Source organism: Cnephaeus nilssonii (genome assembly GCF_951640355.1).
Source record: "Cnephaeus nilssonii genome assembly, chromosome: 4".
In the NCBI taxonomy this organism is placed as follows: Eukaryota; Metazoa; Chordata; class Mammalia; order Chiroptera; family Vespertilionidae; genus Cnephaeus; species Cnephaeus nilssonii.
The window spans coordinates 23,333,101-23,350,475 of NC_137075.1; the positions used below are offsets into that span (position 1 = coordinate 23,333,101).

The window sequence follows — 17,375 nt, forward strand, 5'->3', positions numbered from 1 at the left end:
TCAAGTAAATTCTAATTAATTTATTCCCCCTCCCCCCATTGACCCTCTTCTACTTCCCTCACACCCTTTCCCTCAAAGATGCATAGACACAGACAACAGTATAGTGCTTACCAGAGGGAGATTCTCATTAATTTAAAGAGATGTATGGATATTAAGGAAAGACGTGTGGTTTTCACTTCAACCCTTTGCATCTTTGTGCCACAGGCTGGAGAGGCTTTCTCCGTCCCTCAGCACAATGAATCATCCGAGCTCTGGGGTCTGAACGGCTTTGCCATTGGCTCAGTCTTTATCTGGGCACTGCTGGCTTTGCCAAGGTGAAGACTACACAAATTAAATTCAAGCTGTTTTTAAGACATCCATATACTTTCAATACTGGTTTAAAAACGAAAAATCACACACACACAAAAAACAACTTTCTCACATCAGACACCAAATAAGGGTTGTTAACAATCTGAAAAAGCCCACATAGTCTCTTAGAGGCTCTGAAGCCCCGTAACTTCCCTGATTTCATAGATCATAGCCTGGGAAGACAGAGGCACTATAATGCAGCCATTGCCCAACCAAATTAATCTCCTCTGTAAGCCGCTGTGGTTCTCTACAAAAGGCCCTTAAGTTTCTCTTTTCTTTCTTAATCTACCTTCAGTAAAATCCTACTTTTATAGTGCCCTTTGCACCTGCTTGCATAAAATGAATAACCCAACAGTTTAATTTTGCACTATTCTGTCGGTGAGGAAGTGATATAAAGTTGCAGATAGAAAAAAAAAATAAAATAAAACGCTCTTTTGGTGTCCAAAATTAATATATATCAAGTGCAAGGGAAATCTTAATCTTTTTGAAACATTTTTCTAAAATAGATGTTCCTTTATCACCTGGCACATCAAGACCGGTTGGAGGGAGGGAATGAGAAAAAAGGCATTTGGTTAACATGCTGCAGAACAGCACTCTCGTTCCCACCTCACTTCAGGCTGTTCTTGAAAGATCTGAACAGTTGTGTAATAATGAAAAATGGGCGATACTTGTGGGGCATTGCCTGCGCTCACACACCTCCGCCCACGCATTCATCATTCTGCAGGTATTGTCAGTGAAAGTTTAATTGCATAAACACTCTGTAACTGTCCTGTCATATTTCTTGTCAGTCTGGATTCTCTCTCCGGGCGCACTATCTCACAAAACTATAATTGAATTGCTACCAAATCACAAGAGTCCCCCCCCACCCCAAATGAAATCTTTATGAATAGAATTTGTTTTCTATCAGCAGATTTGACAAATTGTGCCAGAGGAAGAGCCCAGGTGATAATTTTTGAGTTTATTCTCAATCTAGCTATTTGCTGAATGCTCTTATCTATTTTTAAAAAATTTTAAAGCCCCGGTGGGGGGATGGGGCAGAGCATCCAACAACCCTCAGGGGCTCCTTGGCAATAATTCTGAAGCCAGTGGAAAAACGGGAAGATTATCTTTGCTCTACTGTATAACGGTACCATCGGTAAATGAAAAACATGCAGATTAATTCAGAATTAAGCATTGAATCTGTCAAAGATAAGATTTCAGCAAACTATGTCAATTCTTAGTTATGAGGTATTAAGTACCCAATTTAGTCAAGTGTTTATTCCATTAAACTTTCACTTCATTTCTCCTTGCACCAAACCTTTCGGTGATCATTACTCATGTAGAAGCTCTGGGCAGCCCGATTTCTTTGACAGAGTTTTAGGATCATGAACAAATGAAAATTAATCAAAGGCATGGCATGCGATTTACTAAATATGTGATCATGAAATGTTAATGCATTTACAACACGGTCAAAGTTCTAGTAGTTTCCCCAAACAAACAAAACAGAATGTATCAGATGTGGAATAAGGCTTATCTTTTGTTTTGTCTTTGTTTCATTTTATGCTCTGGTAAGCCGCATCCCCACTCCCGTTTCACAACACGAACTCTCAGCAAAGGCCTGAATACCAGCCATTCTCTTAAAATTCTATTGGTGGCGTGGGCATGAAAATGGCTCCTGGCAAATAACTCTTCAATGGGGCTAGGCTTCACCCAGACTGACAACTGTCTGATTGTTTATGTTTTTAAAATGTGCTTATCAAAAGCATGTAGGATTGATGGGTGTTTGTAGATGAAGTTATGTTTTTGCAACAGACTTAATTTAGGACTAAGGTTAAGGCTTAGGATAAATGAGTGCATTAGATGATTAAAGAACATTTGTCTTGTGGGACATTTAAGTCATTTATTTATGACACTTAAAAACAAGCTAGGAAAGAAAGCACCATGGGTTTAACGAATCAGCTTTATACAAATGTTAAACTAAAACTAATGACTTTTTTAATGGAACTTCAAGATATGTCAGTTTACTAAATATCCAGAGGCAGAATCAAATGTGCCGTGAAATAAACATGATGAAAAATATTGGAATTTTTAAAAGTCACTCAATGCGTTTCTATATACCCATGTGGAACTTCTTCCAGAAGTTTTTTTTTTTTTTAATTACCATTGCTCTCATATTGAGGACTGAGGTCTTCGGCCCCTCTTCAAAGTGCTCTTTTATTTTAGATAGTAGAAGAAGGTATTTTGATGGTAGAGGAATTTGGACTATTGTGCTGCACTGTGCTGGGTATGATAAAATACCTTGTCAGGGGCGACTAGATGGCTCAGGGGATTGGTAATGGGACATATAGAGCCTGTCACCCATAGGTCATTGGCTTGAATTTTGTCCAGGTTGGCAGTGACTAAAAGTCATTAACATCTCATGACTGCTTGGTGGCCTATGGGAAATGAGTTTGTTTATTTATTTATTTATTTATTTATTTATTTATTTAGGTCCTACGGCCAGGGCATCTGGGCATCTCTCTTGCTTTTACAGAAGTGTTCTACCCAATCTGCCAACCCTCTCTCTGTTTAATAAGGAGATGGTTGGACACAGGAGAGGAGACTTTTAATTCTTTGTGATGTCACCAGTTTTACCATGGCTCTTACTGGTGTTTTTATTTGAAGAGGATATCCCCGGACAAGTGAGAGGCATTGACAAGCAGACTGATATTTTGCCAAAGACACAGGATATACTTTAATAAACCATAGAGAGGGGAAGCTTTGAACCCTAGAGAATTTACATCTTTCTGTCTTCTGATCAATAGCATATGTAATTTCCAAAATTTTCCAGATTTTATTACCAACTGATAAAAAAGTAAAAGTAGGCAGATGGTATCATCAATCCTAATTATGTGGAAGCTTGAGGCTTGCATAATTATCTCCTGGCTAACAAATGACCATGAGGTAAATTTCTACCCTTTTCTATCACCTTAGTTTCAAGTCATCATTCCTCTCTTTTTCAAGGCCTCTTAATACTTCTTCTCCAGGTCTACTCACTCGCTTCTGGAAGGCAGCTATGCTCACCACTATACCACCAACGCCGACCTCACTCGCTTCTGAATTAAAGAAATGGCCTTTGGAATGGTTTCCTTTGCTTCCAGTCAACTCTACTCAACACATCCTGCACATTCTTGCAAAATATAAAGGAACAGGTGTTAAGTTCAGTGAACATAAGTTACTTGTGGATAGGAATCAGTGTAACCTCAGAAAGACTATTCTAACAGAGCTGCTTAGGAAGGATGGAGAGTGCCCCCAGCTGGTGGTCTCAGGTGGAGGTTAGATGGCTATTGAGAAGCAGCGTGGTGGAAAGGTTAAGGATGGAAACTCTGGTGCCAGGCTGCTTGGGTTCAAATTCTAAGCTCTCCACCTGTATGATTTTTCTAAGTTAAAAAAAAACCTCTCCTTATTTTTGTTGTTGTTGTTCCTTCATCTGTAAATTGGGAAAAATAATGATTCCTTCTTTATAGTATTTTGTGAGAAATGAAAGAGGCAACACATATAATGGGCTTAGCAGAGTGCCTGACACTTGGTGACCAAGCAGTGAATATTAGTAGCTCGGTTGTCTAAGGCATTCAGGAGTCCATAGGTAGTTGTACAGTATCACCCTCCCCAAGGGAGGATCCTTCCAAATTCAAAATTTACTTCTGTATTTACAAGTGATCAAATAATGTTTTTATTGGGTCACTGCCCTGTTTAATGAGTTGTACTACGAACTTATCATACGAATCTCAGGTGCTTTTCCCTGGCAGTCCTGCTCCTCCAAGATCTGGCTCCATGAACCTTTGCTTCAGTGAGGAAGACCGGGCTCCTTCCTGCCTGCCCAGTGCTGCTGGGATGGGTCTCTGGGTGATCATCTCTACCTTTTAGGTTGGTTTCCATGCGGGGCATGCAAGTCAGCCCTCATCAAAGCCACCCACGATAATTGAGCCTTTCCCTGATTTCTTACCCTAATTGCCTTTTTTATGCCTCAAGTGAGAGAGCAGCACGATCACTCTTCTTTTTTCCTCTGGTTGTTGACTGTGTATAAACCTGATGATGATCCGTTTTCTAAGGGCAGGTGTCACAGCTTCTACCTTTTGTGTTCTCTGTAAGCACCTAGCAAAGTCCTTACAACAAAACAGATCCTAGGGCCACAGTCTGCATTGGTGTGGCGTTAGCCTTTTACCATCTCTAATTTTGATATAGGGTCATTTTGAGAAATAAATTACTTAAAACATGCCTATTATTATAATTGGAACATATAGGTAAAGCATAATGAAAACTATTAATATTACCATTAATGTTAGAGTATTTGCATTCGAGTATTTGCAAAAAGTTCTACCTTGAGTAGAAAAAGCTTTGAAAGAGTCAGTTCAGTTTCCAAAGCTAGCGTTTCCTGAACTTCAGTCAGTAAAGCCAGCCTAGTATTAAGGAAAGGACGCAGGATGCCCCCTGCCCTTCCAACCCTTCTTTACAGCCAGGGAGATCAATAGTCAGAGGAAGTAATATTCCCCAGAACCTATCATACAGCAGGCATTTTTAAGGCCAAACAAACTCATAAAACCCTTGACAATGTACTTCTAAGTCCCTGACAGTCATGGTTCATGTATGTCTGGGTATTTGCTTCCAAAGAAGCAATGCTCCTGGGCTGTTAATTTCAGGGTTGCAGTTTCAACCTGAGCTAGTCTGGCAAGAGCAGCAGATTGTAATATAACCTACCCTACTCGTACGCTAGAGCGCCCTGATTGTGGTCGTCACACGGCTGCATTGTATCAACACACTCTCTCCCTCACGTGATGGTCTGCTCCTGAAGGCAGGAGCTTCATCTCTGTTCCCTCAGTGCTTCTTATAATGCCCGACCCATGGCAGACATGTACTCAGTGGTTACTGAATCACAGACACTCCCTCTTATCAGGTGGGCCTGGATTTTGAAAGAGAATTCACTTTGGTTAAAAACAATTAGAGAGAAGATATAAGTTCTCTCTCTCAAGCTGCTTTGTCAACCAATAGTAGTTGGCTGATGTTTCCTCTGGGTCCCAAGAAACCCATGATTGTGTTTCATGAGCAGATGCCTCCAGGAGGATAGGACACCCCCTGCTGGATGCCCTGCTCTTCTCGCTTTTTCTCCATCTCAGGCCTGCCTTGGGGGACTGGTTTTGAAAGGAGGCGCTCAGAGAAGCTGCAGGGAGCCTGGCCCAGCACTGGCCAAGGTGGAGCAGAGCAAATGCAGAGGCAATCTGGCTGTGCTCCTGGCGGAGGAGGCATGCACCTAATGGGACCAAGGGACTCAGGGCTGAATTGTGCCCATAATTAATTCAGATGCCACTGGAGTTTCAACGGAGGGAGGAAGGCAGAGGAATGGATTAGAATTCAGGGGTCCTCAAACTACGGCCCGCGGGCCACATGTGGCCCGCCGAAGACATTTATCCAGCCCGCCGGGTGTTTTTGCCGCCGCTGCCTGTCCTGCTTAGCAGCCGACTTAGCAGTGTGCATAGGAATTTGTTCATAGTTTTTTGTTTTTTTTTAAAACTATAGTCCGGCCCTCCAAAGGTCTGAGGGACAGTGAACTGGCCCCCTGTTTAAAAAGTTTGAGGACCCCTGGATTAGATAGTTTTAGTCCTAAGTGAGAGACTGTATTTTAAAAAAAGATGTTTTAGAACAATGAAATACACACAGACAGGGTTAGTAGGGTTCTCTCTGGACTTCAGAAGCCCCTTGGAGAAAATTCCTCTGGTTTGATTCCTACCAGGGTCCTATCTCCTTTCTCCATCTAGTTCCTAGGCTTCCCATCTACGCTGTCCCGAATTTTGTAACCTTAACTCTAATCTTGGCTGATAAACTAACCTGTGTTTGGGGCAAGCCACTTCGAATTTCCATCACTTTCCCCTCATCTGTAAAATAAGGATAACACACTGACCTGCCTCAGAGGGACAGGGTGTGAATTAACTTCTGTGATTAGCAGTTTCTGTGCTCTGCATACATCAAGCTGGATATGAATGCCAACCATTATCACAGTGGCCTGAGTACACTTTGCTGCTAAAGTTATACTCAGGATAAAACTGCTTGGCAAAGAGCTGACAACTGGAAGTTGCAAACTTTACACAGAAGCAATATTTCCAGCATTTTCCCCAAGCAATCATGAGTAAATTGCTCACTAGGGGTGGAAATGGTTCCCAGCCAGTTCTGCCTCTTCTGATCTGTGCACCCTGCAAAGCTCAGTCAATGCCAGGTAACCGATCCTTCGCCAGACTGCTCTTAAGTGCAGAAGAATTCAGAATGCTATAATTTGGACAGGGATGAAATTTCTTTGCAGTGCTATGTATTAAAAGCAAGTAACTTGTGCTTTGTTCAAGATGAAAGTTACAGAAGTAAAAACTACAATTTTTAATTATCCAATGACAAAGACCACCACATTTTTTTTTAATGGGGAAGAACAATTTATCTTGGGTTTCATTTTAGAAACTCTGAAAATGAACCCCTTATCACCACAGGTAAAGAAAAGTCAAAATTATGACCTGAAAAGCTATATAGAACAACTTAAAAATAATGGGTTTAAAAAATTGATTTTCTAAACCTTCAATAGGTTTAGGAAAAAAATGCTACATAGAAACTGAGTGAACCTATTGTGTATTCTGATAAGAGGCCTGTGCTTCTATTTTTGGACAAACCATTTGCTACCCTGTAAATACCACTGTATTAATTTATATAAATGCTGCACTTTTTGGAGTCACAACCACTGTGACTTCTAAATTTTGGAAGAAAACGTTTCAGAATGTCATACAGAACTATGCTGAGCTTCAACATCTCTGCAAATAAGAGGGAGGCTGCCCTTCTGTAGCTACGTGAGTCATCAACACAGATTCTCACAGGTCAGCCTGTTGGGTCTCAAAGGATGCTGCTGTGCATTCTGGGAACTGGCCTGGAAGGGCGGAGCTCAGGCACTGGGCCAGCAGAGCCCTGTGGGACAAAAGAGATTTTACCTTACTTTTCTTTACTTCCCTCGGACAAGGTCCTAAAAGTACAAGGTTGCTTGCTTGCAAATGTTCTCATTGTACACAGACAAGCACACTAAAAAGCGTGAGCATACACAGGAAAAGGTGACAAGCGTGCCTAGGCCTTGCACACCAGAAGAGAGCGTGGGGAAATATTTATTCCCTTCTGGGAAGTTCCAGGTGATCTTCTTTAGCTTAGCTGGGAATAAAGGTGACATTAGGGAATAGACTACTTTCTGCATGAAAAAATGGCACTGCATCAGGTAGCTTTTGTGAGGCCAAAGAAGCCTTTTGAATGTGGCCAGGATGTCCTTGTAATGGTACTGGCTTATTTTTGGAGCATATATGTCATTTTCATTGAGGGGTGAAAGGCCTTTTCTATTTCATTTTAAAATAACAATGATATAGCTAAGGAAAAGAAATAATTTTTATAAGTTTTGGATAAAAACTGAGTTTTTATGCCAAACTGATGATCCCTTTGGGTTATGAAAATATTAGTTTTTGCTAGGCTGCTTTCTGACTATGATATGTGACACATCCATGTGCACCTGGGTTCCCAGGAGGCAGCCAGTGTGGGGATGGTGCACGTATCTGGACCATTGCTACAGCTGCAGGACAGAGGCATTTCCTACTCAATTCATGAGAGGTAACCGTGGTACATTATCTGATGGATTTATCTTTGCTGATATTATATGAATATGGAAAAGAATTCAATGTGTGTTTACAGTTTGATAAACATTCAACATAAATTATACATTTTAATTTCATTTATTTGTTGGGGACTATGGAAAGCAGAAATTTCATCGCATACAAACTGCCACTCAGATTGAAGAATCACCGGTTTCCTGAAAAGGTACACTAATTGCAAGAACAAAATTCATTTCTATCTGAAGTGAGTCACTATGGCTTATAATCAGAGTTTTTAAAAGGCAGCAGTGGCGAGCTGTCCTAGTGACTATACAGTTTGTATTTTACACTTCCAGTGGATCCAACATTGTCATCGAGAATAAATCAAGTGCTAATAAACCTTCCATTTGCCAACTTGAATGTCATAGTTACCACACTATTTATATCTGAAAGAACTTGGCCTGATCTCTCAGCATTAGCATGCGGAACAGTCTCCATGATATTATCTTACCATATAATGACTCCAAAAATCTCACAGAGATTAATGGTGATAACATAATTCCAAAAAGTTGCCACTCTACATGCAGAAATATATTGGCAATAAAAACCAGTCACCGTGTGCCTTTCCCCAGCAGGAGATCTCTCGCTTTTCTTTGATTTTTAAAGGCTTCAGATCAATAACTGGAGTGTCATTATTAACAGCTCCCTCAACACCTTGGCCAGCACTAATATTAAATCCATTACACCTTCTGTTTGACATTTGCAGTACAGCAGAAAGTGCTGTAGATACAGTCACATTGTCTGGGGACTAGGGTTGGATGTGGGGTTAGGAAGATGGTTTCCCCTTGCCTGACTTCTAAATTCAGCTCATTGATAGAAAACTTGAACCAATAATAAGAAGAAAAGAACCCTGCACCCCCAATGACCCTATATCCGATGGTAGATAATTCACCCATGAAAGTATGAGTGTACCTCATATCTAAGCAGTTTTTGAGACAAAATATTGATTTGAACCTCAGACAGTTTTTTACATTCATCTGTTCCTCTAATTATATCACTTGTGAAAATTGTCTAATGATTTCAGAAGATTAGAGCTCCTGTAGAATCAGGAGCTGATCAAATTGACCATAGCACAGAGGCATATGTAGAAAAGGCAGATTATTTCCAGCCAGGCAAGTACTCAACTGCTTCAATTTTGCTTGCCTTTAAAATATCCAGGACATTCAGTAGGCGTAATAGCATAAAGATCATTTTACTGCAATGATTATCTTCACCCCCCCCCCCACCCCCCGTGCCCTCACCACATCAAACAAGCTAGATCTGCTTGGAACTTAACCTCTATTTTTAGACAACAAATGGTTAACGGTGTTGCTGTAGTTATTCTTCACCAAAAGTACTGTCTCATACATTTTGCTAAATTGTCTAAATCCTGGTGCAGTATTGATTTCTCCCTCTATGAGCTTGCACCCATTCAATAAGCTGCAAGAACCTCTCGTCCTGACTGAATCCCCTCCAAAGCAAGACCCAGGCACATTACTCCTGACAGTGGTCCTGTAGCTGGGAACTGATTGTTAGCTAGTGGGAAACAAACCACTGGAGACAGAGAGGACATTTTATGTTATAGTGAGAAACATGACAGGGAAAGTGAATAAGTAGGCTACCAGAAGCATGTATGTTATGCTATTTAAGCAAAGAAAGGAACCCCACTACATGACTGTACATGTGTACAGGAGCAGAAACAAACCTGGAAGGATGCACATAGAGTACATACACGGGGTTATTTGGGGGTAATGTCACGTTGGTTGCTTTTTGTTTCCTGTATTCTCTGGATTTTTTACAACAAATTGAATTAATTTTATAACTGGAGAAAAACCAACCTGTTTTAGTAAGAAGGAGGAAGGCGTGAAACACAAGAATGTTATGACCTAACCTAAGGAATATTACTCTTTGCTGCCAAAATAGGGAGATTTTCAAAGTTCCTCTAGGACTTCTTAGAAGAGCCGCTCTTCTGCTTATTAAATGTCTAAAAGATACAGCATTGAAATTTAGTAAGAGGGTAGCACTCATAACCCCAAGATTACAGAATCATTAAGAGTGATGAAAAGGTTCGCACAGATCCACAGAGAAAACGACCCACCCACACATCACGCCCGGGGGCTCTGTGCTCCTCAGGGCGCAGGAGCCTGGGGGACAGCACACAGCAGTCTCCCCCAAAACCTGGGGGCAGCTCCAGACAGGCACACTGGAACCCCATAACTTTTAATACGGCCACCTATTTATTTTTCGTACAACTGCCTTAAGAGTTCCCTAAAGAAAGATGTTACTAAACTATTAAGAAATGTGCATACATATGAAATATTTATCTGGGTTTGCTGTCCAGTCTACAGATTTTTTTCCTCTCTCATCATCTTGAGGCTGGTTGAAGACAAGACAATCCAAGGACTGGCAGTTCAAAGAAAAAGAATTCCTATCATGGCACAGTCCCATGCCTCGTAGGCTGGCTTAGTCACTTGCTTCCTTTTATTATTATGCCAAATGTTGTTTAGATTTCAGTCATTTAGTAATGCTACACTGAACACATCAGGGCTTCTGAAAATTTTCCTACCTACTAGTCCCCTCATTTTCATAATCATCACATATTGATATCCCTTTCCAACCACATTACACTATTATTTAAAAAAGAATCTGTGTTTTACCGGAGTTTAAAAGATTATGATGCAACGAAGAACACTCTTCAGAAATGTTCCTCCGTGTTATTAGGAATTAGGAAATCTTGTTAAAATTCTTCCAGCTTTTAAGAAACATAAGCAGCTTTGGGACGTAGTGCCTGACATGAACTTTTAAAGTAATTCCCTTGGAGCAATGATCTGCATTAGTGAGGATCTCCAGCTAAAGGGAGCACCCCACCCCGCTTCTCAGTATTTGAGCCGTCAGTCTAATTGCCTTTTCAAGCCAAAGACGGAAAAGAACCCACACTGCAGACTTTTAAAGCAAAGTACGTTTAACCTTCTCTAATGGCAGGAGAGACACTCTCCATCGAGGGAGAGAAACCTTCTTACGCGACTGTCGCTAATGAGCCCAGGTTGCTAAGGAGTGTGCTTAGAAAGCAGAGTTTTGATTTTACTAGTTAGCGTGGCTCAAGAAAGCAGGAGAAAGAAACCCAAGTAAATTTTCAATCACACCTCAATTGTTAAATGACAACACAACTGTAAGGGGGACATGCGATTCTACAACCCAGAATGAAAAGATGCCCAGTGAGGACTGAGGGCTCACAGTGCACCTGCCAGCTGTGCTGCAGAGAAGGCACGGGGCTAGCCGAGCTCTATATGCAACTTAAACCAGTGTGATTTGGACTCTAGCTTAGGAGATCCTAGCAGAACTGGTTCACAGGCTATGGATATTTTCCCTCCCGATCAAAGTCTTTTCCAAGTGACAGTCGCCCTCAACGTGTTTGTGATTGTGGAGACATCAAGCTCAGTGTGAATCAGCAGTGTCAGTGGGCTACTAAGAAGACCTAGTTCCACCACAGGTGGTGCTAACAGAAGGACAGCAGCGTGAACGGAGGAAGGCCACAGTGCCTCTGCTTTGTACTCATCAGAATACATCTCGAGGGCCACACTCAGTTCCTACACTCATATTTTTCTAGGGTCACCACCAACTGGAGCACAGCCAGGGAAGGGTGACTAGGGTGGAGAGAGTCTTAGGAACATGCATAATGGCTGTGGAATTAGGCTGTTTGACCCGGAAAGGAAGGCAGGCAGGAGGAAGGGGCATTTGGTGTAAGTGGTTTCATATATTTGAGAGGTTATGATGGGCAGAAAGGAGTAAATCTGAAATGTGGTCTCAGAGGGTAGACCTTGGATCAGAAGGAGAAGCTACATCAACGTAGACTCTGGCTCCATGTTAGGGATAATTTCTATCAGAGCTGCTCCCCAAAGGAGTGGGTAGCTTAGTATGTTGCTTAGCTTCCCATCAGGAGCAAGTGCCAGCAGAGAATGGAAGGTTATATCTGTCGGTTTTGCTTGCTCATAGGTTGGTGGTCAGATGAAAGGATTGTTGAAAATCCTACTTAAACCGAGAGTTTGTGATTCAGGGAAACAAAGTCCACATTTCGAAGGCTTTAGTTCACATGAAGATTTATAAACTTGAATTCTTACACACTGAGTGATTTTCCTGAGCAACCCAGGCTCTCCTCTCCCAGTCTACATGAAGGAATAGAAAACTATGTATGTGCGTGTGCTGCTTCTCCATCTGCCCAGATGTGAACATCCTAATGACTGAAAAAGCAGTTCCAATGAGCTCACCGACACATCTATTCAGTAAAGTCAGTGAGCAATGCTATAAGAATATATGACCACCCCCACCCCCCAAATTGCCATTTGTAAGTAATAAAGAGCAGTCTTAACTACTCTCTTTCTCAGGCGTGGAGCTCACTCAAGAAGGATGCTCACTTGTGGTACAGATACTGCCCTACAAGCTGCAGGTGACTTAAACAAGGAAACATGGATTGGTTCTAGATGGAATTAAATTATTTTCCAAAAAGGACAAATATGTTTTTCCCCTTCTGTGTGAGCAAACATGCTGTGATTATTTATAAGCAGGTCAAATTAAAATATTTCCTTAGAAGTATGTAGTTATTTTAGTGGTAATTTTTAGAGCTTTTTTTTGGTTTTATTTCTATAAAATGCTTTTGTGTTGTGAATCTGTTTTAAAACAGCATATCAAATAAAGTACAAGCATCTTTAGAGTGCAAAAATAATTTCTTAAACAAGCAAATAAAACTTTGCACTTCAAATCAGGCCTTGATTCATTAAAAATCTTAAACTTCTCATGAGAAAAATTAACATTTAAACCAGTGCTGCTTGGCCAAGCACTCCACCACACAAGAATATGAAATATCTCCTCTAAAAAAGTACAAAAAGGACAAAACCACAAATGTGGAACTTCAATTAATTTAAAGCCCCAATCAGCAAAGAATAAATCCTTCGCAGATCTAATTACCAGCGCTCTCGGAAGACCCAGGCCGACCAGCCAATCTTCCCCGTGTTTGAACAGCTTGATGAACTAGGGGACTGATGGATATCAAGTCATTTTGTTTAATTTATAAATGGATTTTCCCCTAATACTTAAATTATCATCAGTACAACACAATGAAAATGGGAACATTCTGAATGCAAAGTCTATAAGAGTCCTGGAAGGAATCCCAATGAGGAATGTCACCTCTGTTCATTCCTCTATACAATTGATCTAATTAAATACTGAGGGTAGAAAGGCAGTTTAAAATGTAGCCATTTCTGTTTTCTTTTTAGCCCTAATTTATCTGTTCACATCTTTCAAGTACCTTCTGATGCTTACCAAAAAAAGAAATTGAGATTTCTGCAAGTCCCTCATACTTTTAATTCTCTGTAAGCTAATATTCAAAAAGTCTCTGCTACAGATTTTGCTGAATAATAAATAAGTGCATTACATTTAGCCACGGTAACAATAAAAGGAAGAGGGCTCTCCCAATCTGAGCCTTTCCCTCCAATAATATGACAATGAAACTAAAGGCACTGGTGCCTTCTATAGTTATTGTTCACCTGAAACCAGATCCCTGGATTATACTTATTAAAATGTCTCCTTATTTTCAAATCTCTTCTTTATTTAATTACTGCATGGGACAGAAAGCTGCATGGAATTGTTAAATACCATTAAACCTATTTATAATCTCTTCACTCTGGCAACTGGTGTGCAATCATTGGCAAAGGTCCTGCCCACCAACCCACACGTTGGGATTGCAATTCCCACCTGGCTCGGGGGTCTCTGACTGGGAGGAGGAAGATGCTGAGCTGGCTCCGTCCTCAGTGGTACCCTGGGAGAGGAGACCCCGCCCGGGTGGGAGCTTCATGCCCAGCTGCTCTGCCATCTCCACGTGGTCCCCGGGGTGGACATAGTCAAAGACGCTGCTGCCTGTCAGCTCCACCTACAGGGGGAAGAGAAAGAGTGGGAAAGAGAGGTGTCACAGGCTTTCAATGTCACATTCAGGACCACTGTGATTCAGATTCTGAGCAGAAAAGGAAATATACACAGCCCCCAGAAACAATCGTGATTCTAAGTCATTATCCTCAAATGCTTAAGGATTCTTGAAATTGAAAGATTTTTTTTTTCACATGTATTTATTTAGCAATTGTTTAGGACAGTTTTTTTCTCATACACTGTTGTTTGCATAAAGCCCAAACATCCTGTGAAATGTGGGTGAGTCTGCCTGGAGTTCAGCTGTTTTATCCACGCATCATCAAATGCTCGCATGTTGGGTGTCAACCGGATGATTGACTGAATTCTACAGTTTTCTGTTGAGAAGTTGGAGCTTGGTATAGAAATAGCCAGAGATAGCAGATGAGTGTTTTCCTTAAAGCACACAGATTCCCAAGATGCGTATTTATACATATCAGCTTATTTCTATGTAAATTCAAATGGAAGAAGTGCTGCTTACAAATATATGCAAAGGCATAATGTTTTCATTAAATATTACTCATTAGCTCTGTAATCAGATGGAGAATTTTCCACGCAAAAGAGGTCAGCTGGGGTCTGCAGCAGCCATTTTGTTTTTTCTGCTGGTATCAGCTTGTTTTGCCTTCAATCTAATAAAATTCATGGTACAAATCTCCTTGAGGGCTTTAAAATGTTTTATTTTGTAGACTCTTTGTTTTAGGCTGACTCTGAAGGTAGAGAATGAATATGAAATATCAGAGGGAGCTCAGCCTGAAATGGAGAAACTGCCCATTTCGGTGCTGAGGGGCCAGAAATTGCTGCTAAGGATTGGCCTTACCTCTGTACTCCTCTGATGCTGTAGCGCTTCCTTCCTTCCAAGAATAGCAATCATGCTCCTAAACTAGTGTAGTGGGGTGATAGGTACTATGACAGGGAGAGATGTATCAGCAACAGAACAAGGAAAAGCTCTTCCCCGGGTCACTAATGGGTTTCCCAGCTCTCTGCAGTTGCATGGTCTTGGGCCAGCTATGATGTGCCACAGGAACAGCCCGTTCAGGTGTCACAGCTTCTTGGTGGATATTTACCTAAAACCCCCTTCCTCCCTCATCGCCTTTCCTGTGTAATGTGCCTCACGCCTCCAAATTCCACCTGAATGCCTGCACTCTTTCCTGCGAGAAGGAGGGTTGTCGCAGAGAGCCAAAGCCCAGAGCAATTACTAGCCCCAGATCTCCAAGTCCTGGGAAAATGATCACATCTACTCCCAGACCCTATTTGATTAAAATCTTAACAGGCTACACATCTTCGCCATCTATCAATTAACAGAGGTACAGCCAGAAAAAATGGGAGGCTAAATTCAGTTTGGTTAATAGCTGTTCCTGAAAAAGGCTCGCATAACTTTTACCGAAAATGAGGTACTTTCTCTCTGCTATTAAATTACACTCTCCTACTGTATTACCCTACTACTGACTCTATCATTTTACAATAACTATTTCCTCCATTTGATATTGTTACAGAGAGTAAATCAGAATTCATAAGTGATCAGTTCCTACCCTCTGGGAGGGAGGGATTACATGGAAATAATCCCTTTAATGTGCGCCTTGCCTCTAAGCATTTCACACAGCAGTAAATGGGTAAGCTGACTTTGAGCAATTAGGAAATTAAATGAAACTAATAAAATGTGTGTTTTAATATTTCTTGATGGTTATTTTGTTTGGGGATTAGTGGATATGAGGGAGTCTCTTTTCCATTTTGCATGGAGTCCAAGTGCACCACTTTAATAACTATTTCTGTCACTTTCCTCAAACTCCGAGCCTCTCTCTAATACTGAAATGTAGCTTTTGGCACAGACCATGGGTTGTGATAAGATGACAACTCAGGTGGGAGATACAGCAGAATTTTAGGGGTCCTGGTTGCTGAATATTCATGTAAGCCGATCTAACGAGAGGAGGAGTAGGTGGCTGGCTCCACGGCCTGGTTTGCTTGGATGTGCAGGCATTTCCTGTCCACAGAATAATGTCCTGAGAACAGCACATCTGGAACAGGGCTGCGCCACACTGTGCCAGCTCACACTATGGCCCAGTGAGGACCATCTCCTCCGATGATCTCATAAGATCCTGAGGTCAAGAGACCCCAGAACCTATATTAGATAGAAAGGTTGGCACTGAGAATTTGACCCTACCACAGTCTTTATGTATATCTAGAGGCCCGGTGCACGAAATTCATGCACGGGGGTATCTCAGCCCAACCTGCACCCTCTACAATCCAGGAGCTCTCAGAGGATATCCTACTGATGGCTTAGGCCCACTCCCCATGGTTCTCTGCTCTCTGCGGGCCTGGAGGTTTCCCTGCAGCCATGGAGATGAAGCCCTCATGCCCTGCTGTCGCTCTCTGCCTGCTGCCGCCGTGTGCCATGTGAAGGAAGCCCCAATGCCCTGCAGTGTGCTCTGTCTGCCAGGCCTGGGGGCTTCCCAGATACGGACACACTAAGGAAGCCCCATGCCCTGTTGTCCAGGCTCTGTCTGCAGGGCCTGGGGGTGTTCCCACTGCCACTGCCCACTAAGGAAGCCCCCAAGCCCTGCTGTCTGGGCTCTGTCTTCCATGTCTGGGGACTTCCCTGCCACTTCCCCACTAAGGAAGCCACCATGCCCGGCTTTGCAGGGCCTGGCGGCTTCCCGGCTGCCGAGATCAGGAAGCCGCCATGCCCTGCTCTGCTGGCACTGGAGTCTTCCCGATCACCTCGGCGACCATCGGGAAGACGCCATGCCCTGCTCTTCTGCCAGCTCCGTGTGCGCAGGGCCTGGCGTCTTCCTGATCGCTGCGGCGACCAACGGGAAGACTCCATGCCCTGCTCCTCTGCCGGCTCCGTGTGCGCAGGGCCTGGCGGCTTCCCGCTGCCGCAGCACTAAGAAAGCAACCATGCCCTGCTCTCAGTGCTCTGTTTGCTGGTGGGACAGGCCAGACACTCCAGCAGCGGGGCTGAGGGGACTGGGTGCCGCCATCTTGTGGGTATGGGTGCCGCCATTTTTGTCATGGAGTGACGCCTAATTTGCATATTACTCTATTATTAGATAGGATTGTAGCCAAGGTCACATAGTGTGACCTTGTGTAGGAGAAAGCACAAAATACTTGCGGTCATAACCTGACTTGAAAATTAGACTATTTTTCTCCTCTGCTGTGTGACCTTAGACAACTCATTTAACTTCTCTGGGCTTCAGTTTCCTATTCTGAAAGGCAGCAGTATAGCTGCTCTGCAGGACTCTTGCGGGGGGTGGGGGGGCACGCTACATGGATAGAACCCCCTGGAGCACCACTCCACGGGTGCAAGGCAGGGCCTGAGAGCTGGGAAAGAAACAAAACTTGCTTTACCTGCCTCAAAGCCTAATTTTGAAAATCCAATGAAACCATGCACAGAAAGCCACTTGGTGCGAAATAAGCAGTACA

The 17,375-nt window shown here is 42.5% G+C and overlaps 1 protein-coding gene across 9 annotated transcripts in view; it reads right to left on the minus strand.

Moving 5' to 3' along the window:
* NPAS3 (neuronal PAS domain protein 3) overlaps positions 1-17,375 on the minus strand; it is a gene marked incomplete at its 5' end in the record, with an annotated part of 879,539 nt that overhangs the window by 104,876 nt on the left and 757,288 nt on the right. For all 9 annotated transcript variants that reach the window (XM_079769762.1, XM_079769761.1, XM_079769766.1 and 6 more), the window contains one exon: positions 13,752-13,926. In XM_079769762.1, coding sequence (XP_079625888.1) covers positions 13,752-13,926 — 175 coding nt within the window. The remainder of the gene's footprint in view (positions 1-13,751; positions 13,927-17,375) is intronic.